Source organism: Neopelma chrysocephalum, unplaced genomic scaffold (genome assembly GCF_003984885.1).
Source record: "Neopelma chrysocephalum unplaced genomic scaffold, ASM398488v2 Primary Assembly neopelma1_147, whole genome shotgun sequence".
In the NCBI taxonomy this organism is placed as follows: Eukaryota; Metazoa; Chordata; class Aves; order Passeriformes; family Pipridae; genus Neopelma; species Neopelma chrysocephalum.
Genome location: NW_020897809.1, coordinates 10365909 through 10391845, shown reverse-complemented (window position 1 = coordinate 10391845; position 25937 = coordinate 10365909). Strand labels below are relative to the sequence as shown.

Here is a 25937-nt window from a genome sequence, read left to right as displayed (position 1 = left end):
CTGGTATAATTTAACATTTTTGGTTCCTTGGGTAGTTATTGGGTAGGTATTAACTGAGTGAATTTAGCTGTGAAAACAGATGTCACTTATAATGTCTTTATGATAAAAAGTCTCACAAAATATTTTAAAATGCATTCAAATAAAATGCAATCAAAAAATCTTAGGTTTCAAACAAGAGATCAGGGCAAAAAAAATTACTTTGGCCAGGAAGAAAGCAGCTATGACTTAGCAGGGAAATGCAGCAAGCGTTGTTATTAGCAATGAGAAAGGCATGTTGTGCTTCCTGGTTTTAAAACATTTTTTAAGTCTTTATCTACAGTGTTGAAATAGTAGGTGGTGCAAAGAATCTTATATCCTGTCTTTCTCCGTATATATATATATGGAGAAATGCATATATATATATATATATAAATATATGCATATATATATGTGAGAGCCACAGTTTGGAGGAAGACTTCCAGCCAAGCTAACCACTGACTCGGGAACATCCAAGCTCCCTTGGGAACAGGTTGACCAGCAGCACAGTCCAAACCAGGGTCCATGTCCCTCTTCTCATCTCTGACTGAAGAGTGTTAGCACTGATTTCCAGCAGCATAGCTAAGACTGTAGAGGACTGAACTTCTCAAGTTGTGATAATCAAGTGTTCTGGTTTGGTTCCTTAGCTGTGACAAGTGACAGTGAAGACAGGCCATACAAAAGACAGCAGGAACATTAGGTCCCTCTGGATGGCAGTGATAAACTTTACCTTGAACTGTTTTTCTAGTCGTGTCTTCCCTCCTATGCCAGGTATGAGGATGCTGTTAACATAACTATGCAGCTGGTTTGCAGACACTTCAGTCTCCTTCCCAAGGATGGCTTCCAACAAGGCATCATGAATAAAAATGTACTGCTCCTAGAAAAATATCAGCATGTCAGGCGGGCACCTGGAATAACCTAAACAGCTGGTTTTGACTGAGGGGTAGAGCACACTAAAGGAAACGTTGTGCAAAACAAGCCGCCCATGCAAATACTGCCAAATCCAGAATAAACATCTATAAACATAGCACAGCTATGAATGAGTCTAAACCAAAATCTGAAGTTTCTGGTTTAAAAAAAGAGACATTCTAGTGCAAAAAAATGCCAGTAATGCATTCAATTTTTACAGGGATGTAACTGGAAAAATCTATTTTCTTTTTGATTACAACGTAAAAATGAACATGACTTTAAATTCAACCCTGTTGCAATTTTTACCTCTGTCTGGACGAGGTAGTTGCGCTGTGTCCTGATATGTTTCAGGAAACCCAGGACATTAACTGTGCTTTTGTCTTTTATTTGTTGCAGCATACTGTCTATCACAATGTAGGTACCAGTCCTGCCAACACCAGCACTATAGAAAACATAAGAGAAACCCACGTAATACAGTTAGATGAAAACAAATGCAGACTCAACACCAGAATAGAATTAAGCAAATATTCCTGTTCACAGACATTCATTTTCCTGCTAGCTTCAACCACTAAAGTTTCACAGCAAAATATTTTGGTTTTCTGGGAATATTACCAGGTATATATTTCCTCCCTTCTCTGGGTATTTCTGTGGGGCAGGATGAGGATGAACACAACTCAAGCCATCACACCTGTGCCAGCAGCGTCAGGATGGGGCTGCCATCGTCCTGGACTTCACACTCTGGCTGTTCACACTTGGCTCCTATCAACAACTGCTGCTGTTACTGGAGTTGGCTGGAAAAAGCCATATAGAGATCCACCCTATGCCAAGCTGCTGCTATCCTGGACTGTCAAGGTCACTCCAGGCGGTAAGGAGTGAGGAGCATTCCAGTGGGACTGGAAATGCAAGTGGTACCAGCACTGTGGGAAGGCATGAGAAGGGTCTGATGCTTGCAGGACTCCTTTGCAAGGGAGGAGAGTGGTCCTGGGCTCAACAGAGAGGGGAGCTCTTCAGAAAGTCTCAATTTCTGCTCAGGAAGGAGCTGTAACCCCCATCATCCTCTCCCCTTTGCTGTGGTGCTGTGCAGCCCCCTCACACACAGTGATGAAGACCACATCCCTGAACTAATTTATTGACTGATGTATTGTTCTGACTGCAAGTGCTGGTGAGTCTAGGTGTAGTTCAGTGGCAGTGCCATGCCCAGGTGTCCATGTGTTCATGTGGATGGTTCCCAGCAGAGGTGATCCTGTCCTGTCCATGCCCTGAGTGGACAGGCTACAAACAAGCTTCAACCAAGGAACTTCACAACCACACCAGTGCAATGTTTGGCAGCCCAGTATTGTGGCATTAGCAAAACCCTGTGTCAATGGGGAAGCTTTTGCATTGGAGCTGTCTTAAGATGTAGGCAAAGCAAGGTCATGTGTACCCGCACCCCACGGGGCTGGCACACTCCTCCTGTGTTAGTAACTGATGGTGTTGCTCTTAGCTGGCATGAAAGAGCACACACTATGCACTAGGTGTGCTTGCCTTGAGGTGTTTAGTCACAGCCATCATACCTGCAGTGCACCACCACTGGTCCCATGTCCGGGGTCCTGGCTGCAGAGGATCTCCTGACGAAGGTGAGCACGGGCAGCGCGTACTCGGGCACACCCATGTCGGGCCACTGCGTGTAGTGATACTGAATAACCGTTCTCTCGTTCTGCCGCCCCTTAGGGTTTCCCTTCTGACCCTGTGTGCCAAGTGTGCGCAGAGAGAAGGAGGAGATGAGGGAAAAGAAGCACAGAAATATGATCAGTCCTTCTGGCTTGCTCAGCTGAGAAAGTGGTGGACTCTGACAGAAGAAATCTTCTGCAGCTCTGCCTCCTGCTAGGTGGAGACAGAGTTCAAGGAAAAATACATGTGGGAACAGGTAATAACAGCAATAACTGTGACACCAAAGCAGCAGAGAACTAGAGAAAAGCAAATATGGGCTGAACCTTTCACCAGGATCCTTGTAATCCTGGCTTTGCTTACTTATTTCCCACCCACCTGCTCCTTCAAGTTGCCTAAGCAAACCCTGGGTTTTGCTCTGGTGTGCCTTGCATCCCACGGATGCCATAAGGCACCTGGATGAGAACTCACCTTTTTCATCTTTGTGTTCCTGACGGTGAAGCGGCGCAGGGTGTAGCAGGCGTGGACGTTTGTGCTCTTCAGCGTGACGATGATGTTGCCGTACTCCTCGCTGTTCTCTGTCGGCCAGTACTGATCGCATTTCCTCTGAACAAAGACACAGTCAGGTGGGTTGGCTGAGGGTTTGAGCTGCTGCTTTGTGTTTGTGCTTAGAGCTTTTTAAAAAAGGAAAATAACGGCGAGCTATGTACCCCTCTGTTATGTTAGTTATGTATTATGCATCAATATGTATCAACCCAAGCCATTTAAAAACAAATTCTGCCCAGGTGATTCAGGGAGATGTTAAGGAGCAACTGCTAACAAATTAGAAAATCTCTTACTCTTCCTTTTTCAACAAGGTTTGTGATCATGACAATGATTCCAGTATTTTGTTCCCAAATCATCCTCCAGAAATCTTCAAAGGTAGACTTTAAAGGTCCCTGGGTAGCAATGTAGGCTTTTGCTTTGTTGTAACCCTTCAAAGAAAACCATAATGCCAAGTGAGATGAAAGCAATATCATGGCAGACATATTAATATTTTAAAAGTAACAAAGAAAAGTGCTTTTCTTATTCGGAATAGCAAGGAATTCATAGCAAAATTATCAGGTGAAGTTGGAAAACACAATCACTTCACAAATGGCAATACTTCCTCATTGTGGAAGAATTCAATGGTAGAGAAGATAAAAACAATTAAAGCAACTTACATCGACATAATTAGCATTAATGTAGTCACTGTGCTTAGAATCTTTCCCCGGTAAAGGCCTTAGCTTCACCCTGCTGTGATCATCTGCAGGATAAAACACAGAGCAGAGAAGCATTAGGGAAACACACCGCAGAACTGCAGGCAAACATCCCGTTTCCTGGGTATTGGGGTAGCCCCTACTAATGTACAGAAGAGATCGGCCTTGGACTGGAGTCAAGAGGGATATGGGAGCATCTGTTCTTGGTCACCTGCTCATTGGTAGCAGGTCGTCAGTCTTCACATCCTGAAAAGTACATGGTTCATGCTGGAACAGCTTCTCTTCAAAGAATACTGGAGCCTCAGGAGCACAACTCTAGGATCACCCACATCACACGGATGTGGTTCAGAGAGCCAGGGCACCCCATACAGCTGTAACGCTGTGCAGAGACACTGGCGCGGCTCCAGCAGGCAAAGCTGCCTCTGCTTGGCTCATCATCCTCCCTCAGTGCTGGGCTCAGACACCTCTACTGGCTCTGGGAGATGAGTGAATGTCCTCACTTCTTCACCACCATCATCACACCACCAGGACAGACCTGAGGTCATGATCTGTAGCTCCTTTTTGTTTCACCCAAATGCTTCACTTCATCTTAGAGCAGAAAGAAATCACAGTCCTTCTGCTCCTAGGCAGAGGCACTGGGCTGGGTGGTACTTCCCACTCATGCAGAGATGAGACACATCAGCCAACTTTAAGCATGAATACTGTGGTTTCAGTTCCCTTCCTTGAGGACCAGCAGAGAGAGACTTTCCTCCAGGGACAATCTAGAGGACTGGAGTGCCTGCTCCAATTCTCCTCCAATGGCACATCTCTATGCCTAGAGGGACCAGATATCCATGTCTAAAATGACAGCTGGGACAAGCTCAAGGAATGCCCTTGCCCAAGGCCACACAGCAAGCCTTTCACAGGTCTGGGAATTGATCCTCAGCCGGCACCTTGATCACTTATGAGAATCTGTTAGAGACATGTATTTCCTTCCTGTGCCATCAAAAACATTCGGGATTTATTGCAACGATTATGAACATTGTGAACTTTCTACCAGTGGCTCTCCATTTCTGTTCTTAAACCACAGTGACTGGTGCATCTGCGATCCATGCCACATCAGAGAACAATAGGGAAAAAGTTACTGCATTTCCATCCCAGACATGCAATAATTTGCATTCTAGAGCAGAGCCCAGATTTGCAGTTCTCAGAGGGATACAGGCAAAGCCTGCTCTGTGCTACAAAGATCACTGTTTGTCCAAGTCCTACACACAGCTGAGGCAGTTTGAAATACAGCAGATACACTCTGCAAGATTTAGCACCTCTGGGATTGTAAGGTAATCCCAGGAATCATCAGTAAAACCTTTTGCTCCACCATGCAGTTCCCTTAGGCCAGTTTTCAGGCATTAGCAGGCAGAAGAGCTCTGATCATCAACTGATCCCAGTTATTACTCCACAAAATTTCATACCAAACCGCTACTTCTAAAACTACGCTTGGACCATGAAACTGCAAAACATTTCAAAACTAAAGATGGAGTGAAATCCTGGCTCCAGAGAAGTTGTCAAAACATCCAATGCCTTTAGTGGAGAAATGACCTCCCAGTCACACTTTCACATGTTTATTAATGACTGTGTAATAATGTGACCTGGAGCCACCTGCCTGTCCCAGTCACCACAGACACACTGTGAGAGGAGAGTGTCTTTTTGGGTTGATTCATTGTGCTTAGGCCAGTGGTTACTTACAGGCCAGGATGTTGATGTATCTGTTCTTGTGCTTGTTGTCGGGATGGTTGGAATGCTCTGCAGTGATGTTCATGTCGGCCGTACAGCGCTGCACCTCCTAGGAACAAAAATTATTCAAATGGAAAATCTGGCAGTCCAAAAAAATTGAGCTGTCTTTTTTAGTTTCTGCAACAGCTCACAGAAACAACATTTAAAATATCAGTATCTTAACTGCTGGGTTAAACACAAAGCCTTTCAGCATTGTCCCGTTTACCACGGTTTGCTCACACTGAGCCCTGTCAGTTGTCCCTGGTGCACAGGTATTCTCCTCTCCACAGACCTGGGGAGAGATGCTCTTTGAGCACCCTGAGGGCCGATTGTCCCCTCTGACCACCAGTCCACCGCCTCCTGCACTGCATCTCCTGCACCTCCCTTGGGGAGGGAAGAGAGGGTCCCTCAAAGGCAAGAGTGGCCAGTGCAGTGTAAGAAACTAAGCAGAAAAAACATTTTAACAGAAGACTTTTGACTGCTGGACAACTTATCTGCTCATAACCTCTCAAAACGGGGTTTCTGACATTTACGTTTGGCACTGACCTTTTGTTAGTTCTCTGCAGAGAGATGCCTTTTGTAAAATATAAATAAAATAGATCTCTGAAGATAACAGCGAGTGCTTAAATATCACTGCTTGGACACTGATTAACAGCCCACAATATAGTGAAAATGATAAAAGGTTGTATCTGTGTATATATACATTTGCAAAGCAGAGAGCAGCCAGGCTTGCCAAGGTGTTTATGAAGCCAGAGGTGCAGATTTCTGCCTGGTTGAGGCTACAGGTTAGATACCTAATTCCCATCGATTTTTTTAGTTCTCAACCCACCCCTTACTGTGTTCAACAACAGAGTACAGGGCTACTGAAAGGGGGCAATGGAGGGTCTTTTCTCTGACCTTAGAGAGAAGCAGCCATTCCCTTTGGCCAGACCATCCTAGAGAGTTACACACTTCAGAGACTGTCTCATAAACTGAATCACTTGTGTGATTCCATCTCCAAGATACCTGTTTTTGTTATCAATTTAACCACAATCTTCCTGAAAAAGTGAACCCCCTTTTTATCACTAGCATAAATATTCTTCACGTAAAGACACCTTTTTGGGGGGAAAAAAAAATCAATCTTTGGAGTTTACAAAGTTGTGGAAGAAAATGTATTTATTCAAATCTTTTGCGAGTCCCAGAAATTGCACCAAACAGAACCAATTTCCCCTAAGGATATGTGAGGAAGTGTCAAATTACTTGGTACTTCAGACTTTAAAAATAACAGTACAGAACCTGAGAGGGAAAGTCATTAGGAGCTCACAGCTGCTACAAAGATCACGAGCTAAGTGACAAAGAAAAATTATCACGAGAAATGCTATACAAACAGCAGATGTAAGAGTTCAGCATTATGCAGACATTTCACAAAGGACTTGTATAGCAATTTTGATATCTTCCCCAACATTTACATTTTAAAAGTGCAAAGTATACTAAAACCTTGAACATTTTATAGCTTTTATATCCACATGACACTCCCAAATAACAATTGCTTCTCTCTGTCTTCCCCGACCCTCCGTAGGGAGAAACATACTGTGCTCAAGGAGATAAGCTGAGCAAAGACAAAGAGGAATCAAGCAAAACTCTCAGCTGGCCCTAATAGAATTTTCATAGTTCTGTTTCTATCACAAATAAAAAAACCCCATATTAAAGTGTGCGCTTCCTCTAATTCTGCCTGTCAGCTGCAGTAAGAAAGGGACTTCTGATTACACAATGGGCAGGATCAGTTCAGCCTAGGACATAATTGGAAAAGCAGTAATATTTACATGTTAGGTTGATTTAATGTAAATTTTTTTACCTATTTTTGCATTTAGAAATCATACAACATCACTGCTGTACTATTATAAGTTGCTCCTAAAAAATACCCTCCCTGCTTCTGAAAAACCTCACATCAAACCCTACATCCCTGTATCATTACAACATTCTTTTTAGAAGTTATTGGCATTGAAAAATTTATGCCAAATGCTGTAGAATTTAATATAGATTAATCCAATAAGGTTCTGTGGAGAATACTCTGAAAAGTTATAGAATTTAATAGGGAATTACCTCCCTGCTAAAGAATTTTTTCTGACAGTTTAAATACTACATAGTAAATGTATCATTTTCTATTAAATTCTATAGGATTTTTCCATAAGGGAATTGTTGGTGAGGTTAATCATTTTAATTAACCTTTTTATGTTGATAGTGACTGTTTCCTCAACTGTACATGTTCCCAGCTGGCCAATATAAAGTTAATAGAACAGGAAGATTAAGCTAAGACGGTGAAAAACACAGCAATGGAAAAGGAGGTCTGACTCTGTGAGAGCTGGTGATCTGAAAACAGCTTTTCTTAACACACAGCATTCTAAATGGCTTTTAATACTCTGGGAAGCTGCTGTAATGGTGGATTTCTATGTCTGCACACTGCAAAAGCACAGCGAAAGGAGACTTTTGAAGAAAAGCTTCCCCCTTGCCAATACGCCTCCACTATTTTTGTCTTTTTTTTAAAAGTCTTCAGCCCTCCCCTCCAGTCCAGGGCACAGCCAAGGCTTTGGGACATTGCAGCAGTCCAATGAGAAGGGGTCTGAGGACATCCTCCAGCTCCACGCTGGCCACTGACCGTGTTTGGCTGTGCAGGATGGAGAGAGGGGGCTGAGAGCAGAGTGTGGCTCTCCATGCTCTCCTACTCTCCTGGGTTCATCTCTCCAAATTATAACCACAAATTACTAAGCCACAGATCCTCCCACCAGACAGTAAGGCAGAAGTTAACATTCCTCTGTTATTAAAGCCGAGCTGGCTGCCTTTCATCAATGCACAAAATGCTGCAAGAAGACAAGACTAGTTGCTGCCTGTTACCTGTGCCTCTGTTCAGAGTATTATTTGCCCCTTGGCAGAAGAGGACAGCCTGGTGCTAATAAATAACACCCTGGAGAAAGTCCCCAGAAGTCACCATCTTAATTTTGCCATTTTTCCACATTTACGTATATCACATATTTACTTTCTCAGAATTTTCTATGGCATATACAATAAACACCATAGGATTTCTAAACCTTACTGCCTATCAAGTCCTTCATTTGCACTTAAAACATCACCATGATTGCATTATTATTACTATCTACCTTTATAGGCAGGTCACTAGGTCAAGGCTGATCCCAGGCTGCTCACTGCAGCCTAAACAAATTCCTCTCACAATTAGCACCAAACTGCTACTGGCACCTTGGAGTAGGACAGATAGTGCCCATATCACCACATCCATAATTCATCCATAAACTTTTCAGCTCTAGAGTATTTCCTCTGGCTTTCCTTAATCCTGCTTGGTCTCTTACACTGATCTTAACAGCAGCTGGCTTGCACACTGCTGCTTCTCATGTTTAACTCTGCAGAACACATTACTGTCCCAGGATGAATGAATACAGGCTCTTATTCTGTCCTTTTAACTTATCATTGACAACCCAAGAAACCAAAGTACATGGTTTCAATTGACCGTTAGTTACTGTAAAAAGTGTTCTAGTCTATGCCATTATGGCTAATTTACCTTTTAATTATATTGTCCATGCTAATGCTAATTGGAATTTGATACACCCAGGTTTAACGACCCATTTTAATTGCCTTTCTGAAACAAGTTACAGATTAGTTTCTTCTAAACTTCAAAGAATTTCCATTTAAGTGTAAAATCAAACTGCTCCAGTGTCTTGCTGGCAATATAAGGTTCTGAGCAAGAATTTTTGCTACAGTGACTGAGCAGGAACTCGGTCTCTTGATTTGGCCTTACGCAGCGCTGCTGTTGTTTCCCATTACTTTAGGCTGATGTCCTGGCAGGGGCTGAACTGTGAAAGCCTATGAATAGCAATGAGGAGGAATCACGAACAAAGAAAGGATCCTAATCTCAGGGACTAAATCAGAGAAGATCCACAGCTCTGCTTTGATATTAATGTGATATTTTTCAGCATGAAAGCGGCTAGTTCATCCACCCCTAAAATCAGTTTTGATCTATTATTTTAATCCCAAATTACAGGAATTCTGTGGTAGTGCTCTTGCTGTTTGTTTTATCACAGCAAACATGAAGACAGCATACCAACAGAGACTGCAGATAGTGTTTGAAGATATCTCACAGGAACAGTGTAGATTTCTGCGATAATTTAGCACTAGTATAAACTCTCTGACGGCACTCAAGAGAGAGGTGAGCTGGGGACAGCCTAGAAAGAAGGCGAAAATAAACAAACCAAAAGGACTCAGCACAGGAATAACATAAAGAGATAGCTTAAAATTCCTGCATATGCATGAAAGAGGAGAGGACGGTGGAGGACTGTTTGCTTGTGGTATCCTGCCCTTTATTAGGCAGGGAAGTGCCAGAGCCTGACCAAAACCTTGCATTGCCCATGCAATGGCTCCTCCAAGCAGGATTTCCAGGCAGAAACCTTGGGAATGGCTGTGGTACTGTGATTAGTAACAGAAAGCCCAGATACCTTAACTTCTTTTATTGCTTCTCTTCAACTTTATCTCTTCATTCACAATGCCCATTTTTGAGGGCAGGTGAAGCAATGAGACAAGAATTGAGAACTCCAGGAAAGCCCCATTCTGCAGCAATCCCTCCTCCTCCTCCAGCTTCACAGTGCTGCTTCCCTCTGGTTTCAGTACAGCAACGCACAGGCTGAGAACACCTTCAATTAGGGCAATTTTGGGCCAGGGTTATAAACCATTCCCAATGCAGTATTGCCTGCTTGCAGCATGCTTTTGAAATGGCATCCTTCTACTGTCAAATTCCTTGGTGTAGATGCAGCTGGAAGCGTATGTCTGGTGTGAGCTGTGTCTAATCTGTAAGGGATGTCAGTATAACTACACGGGGTTTTTAGTGTCTCAAGAAATGTGCAAAGTGCAGCGTTATCTGCCTTCAATGCAGCCCTTTGCTAGAAAATAACATTCTGAGGTCACCGGTTAAAAACAGCCAGTGACCCTTGTCCTGACCAGCAGCAACCATGAGAATAACGTTAGCAAATCCCTGCCACATTGCTGAAAATACAGATGTATGTTATTTTCTTACATTTCAGGACATTTAGAAGAAGGTGTCGCTGGAGTATAAAGATATTTTCAATTTATGTGATGAGGGAGCTAGACAGCCTGCCTCCAAGTTCAGCGAGCCTGTTCAGACTCCAAATTGGCAATGAATCATTACACTCACACGGCCACGGGCAGGAGAGGTCTGTGGAGATTGCATTCACCCACTCTAATCGCTCCCGCAGCAGCACTGACTGACCCACCCCAGAATTATGGAGGAGGGAAATAAAATTGTCTGATCTCAAAAATCCAAATGCTGCATTAAACTATAAAAACTCACAGTTAGCTTTGGGGATGGAAGGTGATTTCTTGGCTTAGTGTTCCTTTCTCAGAGCAAGAGGACATGATAACTCAAAAAAACTTACTGTGTTATTGCAGTAACCGGCCAGGGGGAGGGAATGAAAAGCTTTGCTGTGGGAGGCTGTACTTCACACTGTTTTTAATACAGGAATTTGGAGGGCACATGTCCTATATAGTCAGGCTATCAGGGGAATTGAGGATGACAAATGTGAGATCAGTTCTTAAAATGAGATCCGGAAGGGGTTTCAGGCGCTGCAGCCCACTACATCTGATTCTCTGTGGGACAAACTGCTAGACACTGTAATAGAAACCAGCAGAGCTAGTGAACACCTCTAACACACTGGGGAGAGGTCCCTGAAAAAGTCTATAGACCATCTAGCAGAGAGTAGCATATCAATTTTCAAAATGTGTGAAAGGGCCTCTCAGAAAATATTACTTAAAAAACTGATCTGTCTTGGCGCAAAAAGAAAACTCGCCTTGTGCACTAACAGGTGAGAGATGGGTCTCACCTGTCCAGGAATTTTCAGTGTTCAGCTTTCACTGGTGGGACCTTATGGGACCTAACCTATTCATAAATGGGCTGCAGAGGAGACAAAGTGGGCTTACAATACAAAATTATTCAGGGTAATTAGAACAAAAGCTGTTTGTGAAGGGAAGCAGAACCATCTCGCAACACTGAGTGGCCGAGTGATAAAATGGCAACTGCAATCCAATGTTGATAAATGCAAAGTGATGTACTTGGGAAAAACAACCCTAACTAACTACACATACTGACAGGTTCCCAATTTGCTATTGCCATTCAGTGATGAGACCTTGGGGTCACAGCTGATGGTTTTCTGGAGGTGCCAGCTGAGTGCTCAGTAGTTGTTAAAAACCAAACAGTATGTTAGGAGGAAGGAAAGTAATGGAAAACCAAATGGAAAACATCACTGTGCTCCTGCAGAACTCAGCAGTAAAGTGACTCATTAAATACTGTACACAGTTTTGGCCTTTTTATCTTGAAAAGGATATGGTAAAGGAAGAAAAAAAGGCACAGAGGGAACAAGTCGTCATAAGTCTGGAATGGCTTCCTCCAACAAACCAAGTGAATAGTTCAGACTTCTTCAGATTTGAAAATGGATTATTAAGGGGGAATATGGAGGTGGACAGAGTCACGTGAGGCATTTAAGTAAAAAGGGATGTACTTTGTAATGCAAAAACTAGAAAGCATCAAGAGAAGTTATTAGGCATGAGGTAAAAGCAAAAGGAAGTCTGTTCTTGCAGAACAAATTGTAGAATTCATTGCCATGGGACACTTTGGACACCAGAAGCCTAAAAGGGTTCAAGAGGCAATTAGAAATTTATGGAAGAAAGGTCTATCAAAGACTGTTAAACGTAATGATGCCAAGAAAATCTCTGGCTAGACAAGGAGTAGATATAATCTCTGGCTCAGGAAGCCTCTCAATCTCTGTTCAGTCTTGCCCTCAAACCCTGCCCCAGTGCTGCCCTGTAAAAATGTGGTACCTCATCCTGTATGCCATAGCAAGACAGTGCTGGAGCTACTTGAGAGCAAGCCAAAAACCTTCCCTGAACTTTTTTCACTCTAGTACTGAACAAATTCCAGGGTTGAATACAAAGAGCCATGTCAGAGACCAGCACTGGTGGTGCAGGATCATGGACTTTATTTTAAAAAGCTATTTGTTGTTCAGCATTAAATTGGATCCTATATTTCTAATTTATATCAAAAATTGAAAATTCACGAGACTCAAAGGAAATCTTAACAATACTGTATATACAAGAAATCCCAGCTATCACCAGACAATAAAGCTGGCTACTTGCACTATGATTACCCAAAGGGAATAAGGATTCATTTTAGATGTACTTTCCAAGGAAAGATTTGTGAGTTCAAAGTCCTTTTTTCCTCTGCACATAAAACGCTTCCTAAGCACATTCACAAAATATTTAGCTGTAATTACAGCTCAATTTAAGAGGAGGAGGGAGTATTCACACAATTTACTTTCAAAGGAATCTTCTTCATGTAAAACCCAACTCAATATAGCCCACAACACACTGCCAAAAACACAGGAAGATACTTACACCAAAATCTAGCAACAAACAAATGGAGGATGTTCACCCTCCCCATCAGGCAGAGTATGTGCCTAGCTTAGTCTTTTCCTTTTGCAGCTTCTACCTTAAACCTCCTCTCATGGAAATTTCTGAAGAGATTTTTGATCCTTTTTTCCTTTAACAAAAATCTCATGCACTGCCTACCTTTGGGGAGATTTATTTATTCTGTAATATTGATCACATTTTTTCAGCATCTCCTTGCCATCCTCTTCTCTCTTCCTTTTAGATGTAAAAAGCAGATTTTTTTGTAAAAAGCCTGTATGACTGTAGAATCCATTGCCTCTTTTCAGAAGTTCCCCAGGCATGAAGGCATGATATGGCTGTGGTACTTTCCATGCAAGGCTAGCACTCCTGTAACAATGGATTTCCTATTTCATCTGGAATCTTATTGTTTCTCCACAAAACATTAGCTAAGTCCTCACTGTAGCTGGCAGATACAACTCCAGCACATGGACCAAGGCTGGATCTGACCGTATGTGAGAAGTTACAACCCCAGCCACTTCAGCAGCTGCTGTGTAAACGTGACCTTGGGCTCTGCCAGCCCTCAGCCACTCTCAAAACTGGGATTCTGATCTCTGAGTCAGTTTGGGCACTTGAGAAACATTTTACCTACAGGCTCTGTGAGAGATCTTGTGTTTCAAATCAGACCCATGAGGCATCAGCGGGGCAGAACATCAGCAGTGAAGGGGAGCTGAACGGTTTATCCCAGACAGAGGTCACCTTGTTCTTATTCCTCCTTACTCTAGGAGGGGATTTCATTTACGCTTTAGGAAGCCGAGATCTCAACTAGGGAGAAATACATCTAGAGTAGCTATACTGACTTCAAAGCAGATGCTCCAAGTTTTAAGCCAGCACGGAGAATAGAATTTGGCGCACGCAGTGCAGTCGGAGGAGTTTAACTTCCCTTCGGAGGGGACCCTGTGCTCCCCAGAACAGGAGTAATTGGCCAAAGCTCTCCTTGACTGGCTGCCACAGCACAGCACTCACAGCAGGGAACTCCAGGAGGAAAGGAAAAAATAAGGCTATTAGAGCAGTGTTTTTCTTTGCTAAAACACGGGCGGAAGGTGTCCAACATTTGTTAATAGCAGTGATTTTGCGACAGCTGAAGCAAAGCCTGCTTAAAGCCAGACCAAGTTTACAGATGTGTTGCTGATTATTTTGAATAATTAAGTGGTGTAAAACCCAGCTGTGATGAATAGCACTGGGGTCGCAATTCATAAATAATTGAGAAGAGTGAGTCGCATTTGATCATCCTGATCAAATTCTACTCTCTGGAGAATAAATGTTTGTCCTGAATACCATCAACATTGTTAAATGCCTCAATATTCCTGCTCAGCCATCCAGCCAGCAGTCAATTGAACTAAATCACTTTAACACCTTACACATTTGCCTTCCTCATGAATACAAAATGTTTCTAACTTACACAACGTTTTTTGGGCATCAGACAAAGCAGCCACTCTTTATAGACAGTAACCAAACAGCAACAATAAACGTTTTAAATGATCCCATTGAAAACAATTCCTGCATACAGTCTTGTCTTTACACTGCAGTAAGCAAAGAAGCTGTAGATGTAAGGCCACCTATTTTGGTTCACTGCCTTGTTTGTAAGCACAGCTGCCTCTCTGATTCACATGAAGCACGCAAACACAGCTCCTTTTGCTGGTAGGGAAGCCAGTAGAGCAGCTCCCTGTAATTTCCTGGGGCTCCTCCTGCTTCTGAGTACTTCCAGAAGTTCGGCAGTGACTGCAATTAGACTGAGTGAAGGAAAACCCTGACTCCACAGCCTGTCCTCATGCTGCTTGGTGTTTACCATGCTTGCATAATGTGGGTTTGGTAACCGAGAGGTGGAAAACTACTTTCACTTCATTGGAACTGCCTCCAAATGATAGCAGATTTATAGGTCAAAATCTGTCCTACACAGGCAAAAAGATGCAAATTTTAAAATAGTCACTCTATGTAACTACCACCAACTAAATCCCAAATCCTTTCTCCTTGGTTTTACTGGAACCAAATAACCAACAACTTCAATAGCAATCTTTCCTGAACAGAGCATGAACAAGGATTCAAGGAACTTACCCACAGTTTGGGTTTTCATACAAGACCAAATTCTACAACTTTTACTCATTGTAAGCACTATTTTACTACTTTTGGACTTTTCAGTGTGACTAAGAGGAACAAATTCCGGACCAAGAAGAGTAAAATAATCTGCACATTGTAAGAAAAACCTGGAATTAAATACAACTGTTTGTATCTTTATGTTGTTTCTGGGGGCTTGCAGGCAGCTTTTCCTACTTAATAAAAACTTAGGAGGATTCTCCCTTAAAGGCACCAAATCTGTGGTGGTTAGAAAGCATCTGTAAAAGTCCAGTCCCACATTGCTCATAGCTGTTAGCAAATTGGTATTATCCTGTTTCTTCTGATACATTTGAGCACTGCATTTACCTGACATGACAGCCTCACACAGATGTCGCATGGTCCCCAATTATTAATACACAATTAACTTTAGGAAAACAACATTTTACTGGTGGATCATTAAATCGTACCTCAAAGTCTTCTGAGAACCCATGCTGGTTATTAGAATACAGCTCACTGATGTGTTTAACAAACTGCTTGACTGGAATTGCTTCCATATCATCTGTAGGAAAAAAACAGAGAGATATTCAGAGTTGTTCTTTGTCTCGTACATAAAACTTCGGGGAGGAAGTCTTCACTTGATAGTGCTCAGATCTGAGTTCCCAGGGGCAGAGCTGGTTCAATACGCAGTAATAGAAATCTTGATGAATCTGACCAATTTTGAGGTAAACATTTTATATTGTATTTCCAATTCTAAGCACCACAGTTACGAATACTGAGAGCCTGTTCCCTGGGATGTTAATTTACAAAGTCCAATTGAAGTTCAGGGATCATTTAGCTCTTCCTCACAGTCTGAAGATGGCTGTGGATGGGATGTAGAGGCCTCCTCTCCTTCCATATTGTGTAAAAACAACAGAAGAGAACCAATTTATGAAAGTAGAATTGACAATTACTCTCAGTAAGTTTTTACCAGACTGAGCAGACACACAAGCCTTTCTCACCCAAGTTATTAACTTTTTCCCTTTTACACAATGATGTAGAATCCAATTGGACTTATCGCGGAACCGCTTCTGAGCAAAAGAACAGGCAAACACAACAGCCACACTAATTTGAGTTCTCTCTCATGCCAGACACTATTCATAACACTGAATATGTATTCCACTGGACCATTTGTTCTTGCTCAGCACAGTGCAAATTCTACCCAATATACCAATAAATCACCCATAGACACTTTCTTAAAGAAGTCGAAAGCTTTAACTGAATTAAAGACAAACAAGACTGTTTCAAGCACCTGGGACCCTGGGCAGGTTCTAATAAAGCTGAGGTGTAGGATGGCTGCCTTACTTATCTATTTCTCTATTTCTCTCTCTCTCTCAAAAAAAGGCCTAGATATTGTTACAACCACCACTGCAGTTGGTAGAAACACTGTGCTTGCCAAGATTCACCAGTTAATATTTTCAGTCTGGCATTTAGAAAATGCAAATTGCTATACAACTGTGATTACTTTCAGCATGTGAAATAATCTATTGCCTGATGGCTACTATTGTCTGATTGCATGATTTTATGGCAATACTCTCGTATTTATATATTCCATTTAATATTCTTCTGAAGATTGCATCCAGTTTATGTTTACTCCAAGTAATTCAGTGGTGTATTTTTGCTCCCATTTAGCAGCCATATGGTTTGGTGCTACAGCTGCATTATAATCTGGATTCTTTTCCTTTTAAACATCTACATTATGATAGAAAAAATCCAAATATTTCTACAGATACTTAGCAAAATTTAACGATAAATAAATAGATGTGACATTTACTGTATTCAGAGTGAAAGATCTTTGGCAGCTAAAACCTCTAAGCTGTCACATACGCTTTTCTTAGCAAAGGGTATGAAGATCTGTATGTGTAAATGAGGTTCTAGTTTGGCAAGAATTTTATAGATCCCTGACAATCTGATTTCTTTCCAGCTGATGGCAGTTAATATTGACCATGTCATTACTTCTCTCCTTTATTTTATCAGGTAACACTCTAAGGTGACTTTTTGCATCTATTGACATTTTCAGATCTCAATCAGCTTTCTTCTATTTTATTTACAAGGGCCAATTGTTAAGGATATGTTTGCAATCTGGTCACCTCACAGTACAGTAATGCTACTTTAATTAACCACATGCTCGTTTACTGAATAATACAGAATTCAAAAGATTTGACAAGTGTATGCTCCTCTTAGCAAAAAGCTGCAGCCTGCAGAAATGCTGGCATTTTAAAATATTTAAGTGATAACATTTATTCTATGTAATATTGAGAATATCATCATCTCATAACAACATTTGTATTAATATTTTTGCAGCCAAGACACTTGAATTGAATGATCTATAGGAACAGAATTCAATAGCAAGAATCTGTAAAACTATTTCCTCTCCTGAAAAGTAACCTGTACATCCTAGATTTCCTTGAAAATAGCTTGTGCTATGATAGCAATTTCATATAGTCTCACAAGAAAAGCTCCATAGTTATAATTTTTTTTCTTTGCATAGTCTAGCTCAACTGAGACCAACCGAGATCAAGGATTCACTGCAGTAGACCAGTGTGTCCAATTTAGTTTTGCAGAAGGCAGAATTTAATTTTAATTGTGATCTGTGAGCCAAAAAATACATTAGAGATAACGTGCTCTCCAGTCCATTGAATTCCCACCAATTTCAAGGATGGGTCTGCACCAGAGATCCATGGCAAAGTATGGTTAGTTTTCTTTTTATCATTGTCACTGCATGGTGGCAGTGTGTCTCCACCTTCACAGCCACTGCTACTTCACTTTCACTTCTCCTTTAGCATTTCTTTTCCCTTTTTCCTTTTCTGCATTTTCATTCCTATTCTGTCCAGGAGCCTTAAACCCAATACAGTTTCCATCCTATTTGATAACATGGGCAACAATTACATGTTACGTAAACTAAATAGGAAATACTGTTGACATATGAGCTCACTGGGTGAGGGGGAAATGGAAGTTGCCCATAAACTCAGGAAAACCATGTTGCAGCAAATGTAATTATTACATACCAGGAAGATAAAAATCAGAACCGTGAATGTTAGAAACTCAAAAAATCTTTTATGGTTTTTGCAGTTTTCAAACTGGTGGGATAACATAGTCCTACGGACCGTGACTGGGACAGGCACAGCCCTGAGGGGATGGGCAGGGTGGTAGGACAAGAAAGCAGTTGCCAATGAGATACAGCCTTTTACATTAACCAACAGAACAGGAGAGTGTTAAAGTAATTTGGGCCTGCATTTTCCTATTCACAAGCTCCAACTCCAAACTCCCACCCAGAAACACAAATTACCTTAGCTGGCTCCATGCATGCTTAGCCATAGGCAACTTGCCAGACCTCTGGTAAAATATGTGCTAACATCCTCAGCACTCTGGAATGGTGTCTGCTCTGATTGTATCTGAAGATGGCTGTGACCTTCTCCAACAAAACCAACGGATGTAGTCAGATGCACAGAATCTGCTTTTCCTTGCACTATCGTCAGCCCAAAGGCTTTGGTTAAGCCTTCTTTCCATCTTAAAGTAAACAGACTTCAATGACTATAATTCTTTCAGTCGATTGAAGAGATTAATAGAATCCTATAATGGCTAATTAGCAGCTCCCCGTAGTTCTGCCCATATTCCCTTTTGCACCATATACTTTTTCCCAGAAAGAAGATGGAGTGACATTTGATATTGTCAGTGTGATCCTTACATTCTGCAAGACCTACACATTATTCAAAGCAAAGAGGGAGATGTTTTAATAACATACCTTCACCTCTAACACTGCAGATATAATTACAGTTCTGTCTAGCTTGGGTTTAGCCATCTGTTTTATCAGTGTCAATAAAGTGATTCTGGATTTACTTCCCTATGAAATATGAGCTGAATCTGGCACCCTTTGTGTTACACCCTTTGTGTTACACAGAGAAAGAATTATTCTTCGATGGACAGGGACAAAGAGCTCCAGAACTGCATATATATTTATCATTATTATAAACAACATGAATTTTAGTAATATTTATATAATCAGATACTACTGAAACTGACAGGTGGGGGGGTATGTTTAATTACTGTGCTAGATATTTAACATGGTGGTGGAGTTCCCATCTTCACTTGCTGGTCCAAGACAAGTACCTGAGAGGAGTGTCAAATAAACCCAAAGGGTATCACAGTGCAGCTCATTCGTTGCCACAAAGAGACAATGCCAAGAAGAAAGTCATGTTTGTTTAAAAAAATGATATGCAGAGGAAAACCTTCACTAGTACTTTCTTTTTTAAGAAATGGCAATTGCCAATGCAGAATACTTAATACATCCCCTCATAAGACAGCCACCTTCAAAAGAAGCCTGAAGTGTATAAAAGCAATAAAGTTCGAACAGGGTTACATTTTAAGTTCGGATAATTAGTAATCCTACCAGGAAGGATTTTCCCATAGCTCCCACTTAATAGGCTGCCTTTGTAATGTTAAAGCAATAGGGGCCAATTTCAAAAGAAAAATAGGATATCCTATCAGAAATGACATTTCCACATAATAGGGCCTCAGATTCATTTTGATTCATTTATAGCCTGAGAGCTCACCGGATAGTTTAGTGGCATTGTATTGGAATAGATGAGTTTGGGTCAGGAATTAATCCAAAAGGTCAAACCCAAAGTGCTTCCTCATATTACCTTCATTTAGTTTGGAGTTTTGGTGTTTCTGAACACCAGACGTTTGACACATATGGCAAAATCTTGGTAAGAAAATTCTCCATGCCTTTCATTCTGCTTGTAAATGCTTTCTGTTTTTCAGCAATTATCTTACCCAGCCTACTAAATCCAATATAATCCTTGCCTCTTACACCTTATTCTTAATGTGAAATGTGTGATTTTGTTAGTTAGTTGCTGCACTTAGTCTCTCATTTACAAAGCCACCTGGATTCATGTGCCATAGCTGCCACGTGCCTTGGCCCATCTGCTCCAACAGCAGCCACTTACTGCACTGCTCAGCAGCCCTGTGCCACCCCTGCATCTCAGCAGCACTTCCATCAATTCTCAGCATGCTCTTCACAGCTGGCTTCAGCCAGAGGACGAGGGGATTCTCCCACTCCCCTCTCTCTGCCCTGCAGGGCTGAGCAGTGAACTGAATCGGCCTGCTGATCTGGCTGATGACTATAAGAGAGGATTAATTCATTTGTGGGGAGGGGGAAGAAGGATTAGTTGTCAGTGGGGTAGATGGGTTGATCCTACTCATTAGAATGAAGAACAGTGAAGTGATAGGGAAATTGCCCTTTCTGAAGGCAGCACAAACCTAACTTGGCTTATGACGATCATGAAACTAGTGACATTGTTAGTGACATTAATCCTGGAGAATCCACTTCCAACAGCATGTCTTTGCAGTTCTCATTTTCTGCAAAAAAGTTTTCCCAAAATATCTACCAATAGGATCGTAGCAGGACTGGATGTGACCTTTTAACTCACTGAAATATAACACATCTGAAAAATGCTTTCCCATATCCATAGCAAACAAGCACCTTTCTGTTCCCAGCAGCACTCAACCCTGGGATGTCAATCTTTCACCCCCTTACCCTCCGCTGCTGGAGAGAACATGGAATGCAATCACAAGATTTTTAAAAAGATATTTGCTTATTGTTGAACACATTCAGTGAGGTTCATGGGTTTTACCTTTTTACAAAGAGGCATGGAAAAATTCTACAAGCAGCTGAAATACCTGGTGTCAATATTTAGGCTACTTATTACTTAAAACTGAGTTTAGGAGCCATTCCATAAACTACAATAGCCAGAGAGAAGGCTGCAGAGCTATGGCAGAAGTACCCACGTGGAGTGTGATTCCAACAGAGTCACTTCCACAATGAGCAATGGGGCACTCGTAGCTCAGATTTAAATAGGGTCTGTGCAGCTGCACCACATAATATGAGTACTCACAACACATGGTACCACATGGGGATGTAAAGCCCAAATTTGCCTGGATTTGGTCTGTCTCTAGCAGAGTGGCTGATCATAAAGAGCACTGCAAGGATTAATAGCACATCCTTGGGCAAAATTCTGCCCCAGTAGAGGTTATTGAAAAATGCTTATCAATTCCACTAAGGTCACGTGTCCACCTCTAGAGAGAAGTTTAGACAAAACCACATAAACCTACAGATTGAGCATACACTCCAGAGTGCACATGAGGACCAGAAACATCCCACGTTGCTCAAATTTTTGCACTGATTGAATTTGAAATGTCTGAACAGGTATCTCCATAGCCAGATCCTGCCCTAACTCACAGGAATACCGGACTCCACGAGTAATTCCACACGTAAAACAGGGCGGTGCCCAGCTTTCTTCAAACTATTCTAGATTTAATGCATTTAAGTTATACACATTTATATTGTCAGAGCCTTTAATTCTGCAGTGTACTGGCTTTCCTTGCACAACTATTTAACATAAGAATGCAACTGAAGCCATTGTATTTCATTTGGAATAATTAATCTTTCTGACTGATCACATTGTTTGCTGTATAAAAAATGGCCAGAAATATGAGAACAGATTTGTTTGTATAACATGAGTATCAATTAATTTATGATAAAGTCATTAAAAAACCTTACTATCGAGAAGGTGTCTGCTTTCTGTGGAGATCATATCTGCACAAATACTAAAAAGGCAATACAGTAGGTTTCATTCTAGGAGATCAAACTACCTGCTGAAGATCTCTAAGGCACTGGCATCCTCCTGAAGTCACTGACCTCAATAATTGAGACAAATTATAAATTAAAATAAATTAAGATGTATAAGAAATCATTAAGAGTTGATTACTGGGGGCACTATTCCTCATTAATGCTCACATTTTTGTAATCATGTGTTTATGAAGTACTGTTTTTAATAAAAACCACCTTTCGAAGTGAAAAGGCATAGAAAACATTTTGAATACATTTGAAAGTCATGGAAAGATGGGCATGTTGAAAGAAAAACAGGTGTCCTTTCAGCAAGATAATTGCTATCTATTTGTTATAATCAAGTCAAATGAACACAAGGGCAGGTTTCTGATAAAGGGGCGACACATGAAAAAGCAGAATATGAAAAATCACCCGTGTAATTCTGTAGCTACATTCATCTCTCTTGCTTCAAGACTTAATCTACTGCAATGCTATTAGCCATGTGTCAGTCAGGAATATAAAGATGTTAATGATAAAATTTTATATGTGTCAAAATAAGAGCTCAGTTTAAATCTGCTTGTACAAATCTTAGATTAGGTTATCATTAATTATAAATGTAATAGCAATACACTTCTTCCCTTTAAGCAAAAAACCAATTTCAGTCCAAGAGAATGAAATAATGTGAATTTTGCCTTAGCACAGACATTAAACACGATCTTATTTGGTATTGTCTGCTAAGGAACACAATTTTAATCTCACACATTTCCATCCGCAGGTCCCAGTCATGCCATCAATTACACACACCCTTTACATCTGAGCACATGGATGTTCAACTTCAGGGCTCTGCACCCCAATGTGACAGCTCTCAGAAAAAGATCTATCCACATTTCACATGGCCACCATAAAAACATGTTCCTTTGTGATGCCTCCATTAAAAGCACCATGATTAGATATCATACCATGAATTCTTCAGTGTACTGCAGGAGCAGGGTTGGTAGCAGAGCAAAAGGAAGGTGGATGTTCCCTAAAATACCTTGATACTTTCTTGGCTTCAGAGGATGGCTGTGTTTGCAATATTGCATTCATGAATTTAATTGAAGCTGAAGATGGGTACAATTCACAATATGGTGCTGGAACATAAATCCGCAGGGAGCAGAAAGCAGAAATAAAGTCTTAAACAGATGAAGAGCACTACCTCTGTGCTCAGTGAAGAGCTTCATGCCCTTGAGAAATAAGTCCTCAGCTGCAGTTAGTGCTGTTCCCTGTACCTCACCAATCTCTAGCAAGGCTCACTGTGCTCATTGCACTGTCACTGTCATGGCCACAGGCATGTCCTGCTCTCTGCTCTTTAGCTCTGGGGGTGCAACTTAAGAAAGCCACATCTTAGCAGAAAACAGTAAGATACCAAGCCTATGTTGGGAACCCGCAGCTTCCTTGTCAAATGAGATATCTCATTACAGTCTCTCAATAGAAACAGTTTGTCACAGGGTGGATGCTACTAGAAAATATCAGAAGTGCAGGGGTTGAGCCTGTAAAAAACACATCAAATCTGACCACTGACATTCGTCAGGAAAGGTTCAAGGCAACCACGGTTATTGAAGAGCTAACAATCAATAAGATGGACTGATGATAGGACTCCTTCTTGTAACCATGGGAAGACAGAGGGAAACAAAGGAGGGTCATGGCTGCACTGGCTTTCACACCCTCACTTGACTGCATGAGATGGTCAAAACACCTTACCACTGCAATGAAATTGGCTACTACACCATTTCCTAGGCTCATGCACCCCCGACTGAGACATTCTTGAAGAAGCAGGAGAGAGTTTCTCCATCAGATTCTGCCACTAGTTATTTTAAAAACATTATTAATAAACTCCAGGACTAGTTAAAAGATTAATTTATTGCCATTTAAACTTAAAACTGAATGCACTTGTGATCCAAGAACTGGGAAATGTTCCTTAGTCTTGTAGTCTAGACACAGCTGAAATGACTGGAATCACTTCTGAGAAATTTTACTTATACTAAAAATATAAGATGTGAAAGACTTTGGAAAAATATGCTAAATGAATCAGCTGCATTGGCCAGCCGTTGTGTTTTTCATGGTCCATGTTCCTCTGGACTGTGGCCAAAACTACACTGAGTTTTGAGCTTTGCCATTGGGTCAAGCCCCAACTATCTCTGTACTGATCTCACAAGTCCTACTGACATCAGTGCCACAGCATCCACCGTGCCCATGGGCTGGGCAAGGAACCAGTAAAGCCACAGCAAGAGGAAGAATAATGCTCCTTCCAGGAGCAGGAAAACTCTGAGACAAAGGAGAGGAGGAAGGTAGAAGTGGAATTTGTGCTTGTTCCACTGTTGGATATCCTCTAAGTTGCACAGAGGTGCATGTCTGCGCCGCTGTCATGGAGCAGGTCTTGCGATGACAAGAAAGGAAAACTGCTAAAGGATGTGTTTTGATTTTCAGTGTTGCAACACAGGTCTTGCTACACAGGTCTGCAGCTATGATGCTGCTGTTGTTGCTACTTATCTAAGTCTACTGGAAAGGGTCAAGTCCAGAAAGATCCAGAAAGTCAGTCCCAGCAATGGAAAAGACCAAACAAACAGAAGCAGAGGCAGGTTTGCTGAGCGAGATCTTTCCAAGACCAAATGTTTTAGTGAAGAGATCCAGGCAAAGATGATGTAGATGTGGCCAAAATTAACTGAGGTGCGGAGGCAAAGAGAGAAGATATGGAGAAATAATTTTGTTGGGCTTAATGGCAGGGGAGTTTTCAGAAATCTGCCATTGATTACAGATGCATTACTGTCAGGTGTGAGGCTTATGCGAGTTGAGATTTATATCTCAGATGTAATATCCAGTGGGTGACTCAGTTAATGATAACTCCTTTGTCCTGTGCTTCTCTAGATCAAGCAGTGCAGATAATTATGAATAATGATAATGATTTGGATCTCAGAGAGAATTTGCACAGATAGGCACACACCTATGGGTGATGTGGCTTCATGCACAATAATTAAGCACATATGCCAAGGGAAGTGAAATAGAAAATGGGTAAAATCATTCCTTTGGGAGAAGGTTTTTTTTAGATTTTGCACCTGAAAAGTTGTACTGTGTGAATATGTCAGGTAGCTGGCAGATTGATTTAGAGTTCACAGACCTGAGAAAACAGAGGGTTTGCATAAACAAGAGCAGGACGGGGTGCAGAAATAAACACAAATGCTACCTCTGATCATGCCAACATGTCATGGAGCAGAGTGGTGGAACGCAGAGACACCAGTGCTGCCTCTGAAACCTCTTGAGCTGCGTCAGGACGTCGCTGTGCCTGGCTCCCAGACACCTGGCAGAGCCACCCCACACCTGGGCCAGGACCAGCCAACCCAAACCCACTCAGTTTCCTCTGCCTGGCAGCTCCCTGCGTGCTGTAGATGGGCCTTGGCAAATGTGTTGAACATCTTCAGCCACACTGCTCTAAACTGCCATCAGTGTGGCTGCTTGCTCATACCCGAGAGTGGAGGTTGGTCCACTGAACTGTAGGAGGTAGAGGCACGTTCCCACAGGGGTCTAGTCAAATTTCTCACGTAAGGATGGGGTTTCACGAGCTAACAGGGCTACTTCAAAAACCTTGTTTCTGTGAAAATGCCACTTAAATTTTGCTTCTAGAATCAACATGGCAAGTAAGACTTTCTCACACCCTCTGGCAGCTTCCAGAGGGAAAGTTCAGAGGCTTATCATTTCATCAGTTGCCATCAGTTCAAAGGAGAATTTTGTCATTTCGTGTTTTTAAGGCATTTCAGTGGGCTGTCTATGTGGGAGCAGCAGCTGACGTCAAGGAAGACTGTCATTCAGCTACAGGTATATGGGGGAAAACAGCCCTCTTCTACATCTCCAAACAAGGAAAATGCCTAGGAGAGCTTCAAGATCTTTCCAGGCATTATCCTGCATCTTTGGAAAAAGCCAACATAACTGGAATTTACCTCTACTAACTTTGAGCCTCATTATGCACTCCTTGTACAGGTAGTAGTTAATAAACACAGAGTGAGGCACTTCCAGAGGGTGATTTGGCTTTTGGTGACCTGAACAGCTTTACTGTCAGTGCCAAGATCTTCAAATTCATCAGTTCATTCTCTCTTAAGATTTTCTGGGCGTGATTCCGCTTCAGATTAAGGCCTCCCCATTTGGATGTC

The 25937-nt window shown here is 41.7% G+C and overlaps 1 protein-coding gene across 1 annotated transcript in view; it reads right to left on the bottom strand.

The window, feature by feature from the left end:
• Positions 1-25937, bottom strand: part of PTPRG (protein tyrosine phosphatase, receptor type G) — a 405524-nt gene that overhangs the window by 15623 nt on the left and 363964 nt on the right. The window contains exons 15-22 of the mRNA XM_027700470.1: positions 15578-15669; positions 5532-5628; positions 3774-3856; positions 3411-3545; positions 3043-3177; positions 2478-2650; positions 1231-1366; positions 746-892 (exon numbers count right to left, since the gene is read on the bottom strand). Coding sequence (XP_027556271.1) covers positions 746-892; positions 1231-1366; positions 2478-2650; positions 3043-3177; positions 3411-3545; positions 3774-3856; positions 5532-5628; positions 15578-15669 — 998 coding nt within the window. The remainder of the gene's footprint in view (positions 1-745; positions 893-1230; positions 1367-2477; positions 2651-3042; positions 3178-3410; positions 3546-3773; positions 3857-5531; positions 5629-15577; positions 15670-25937) is intronic.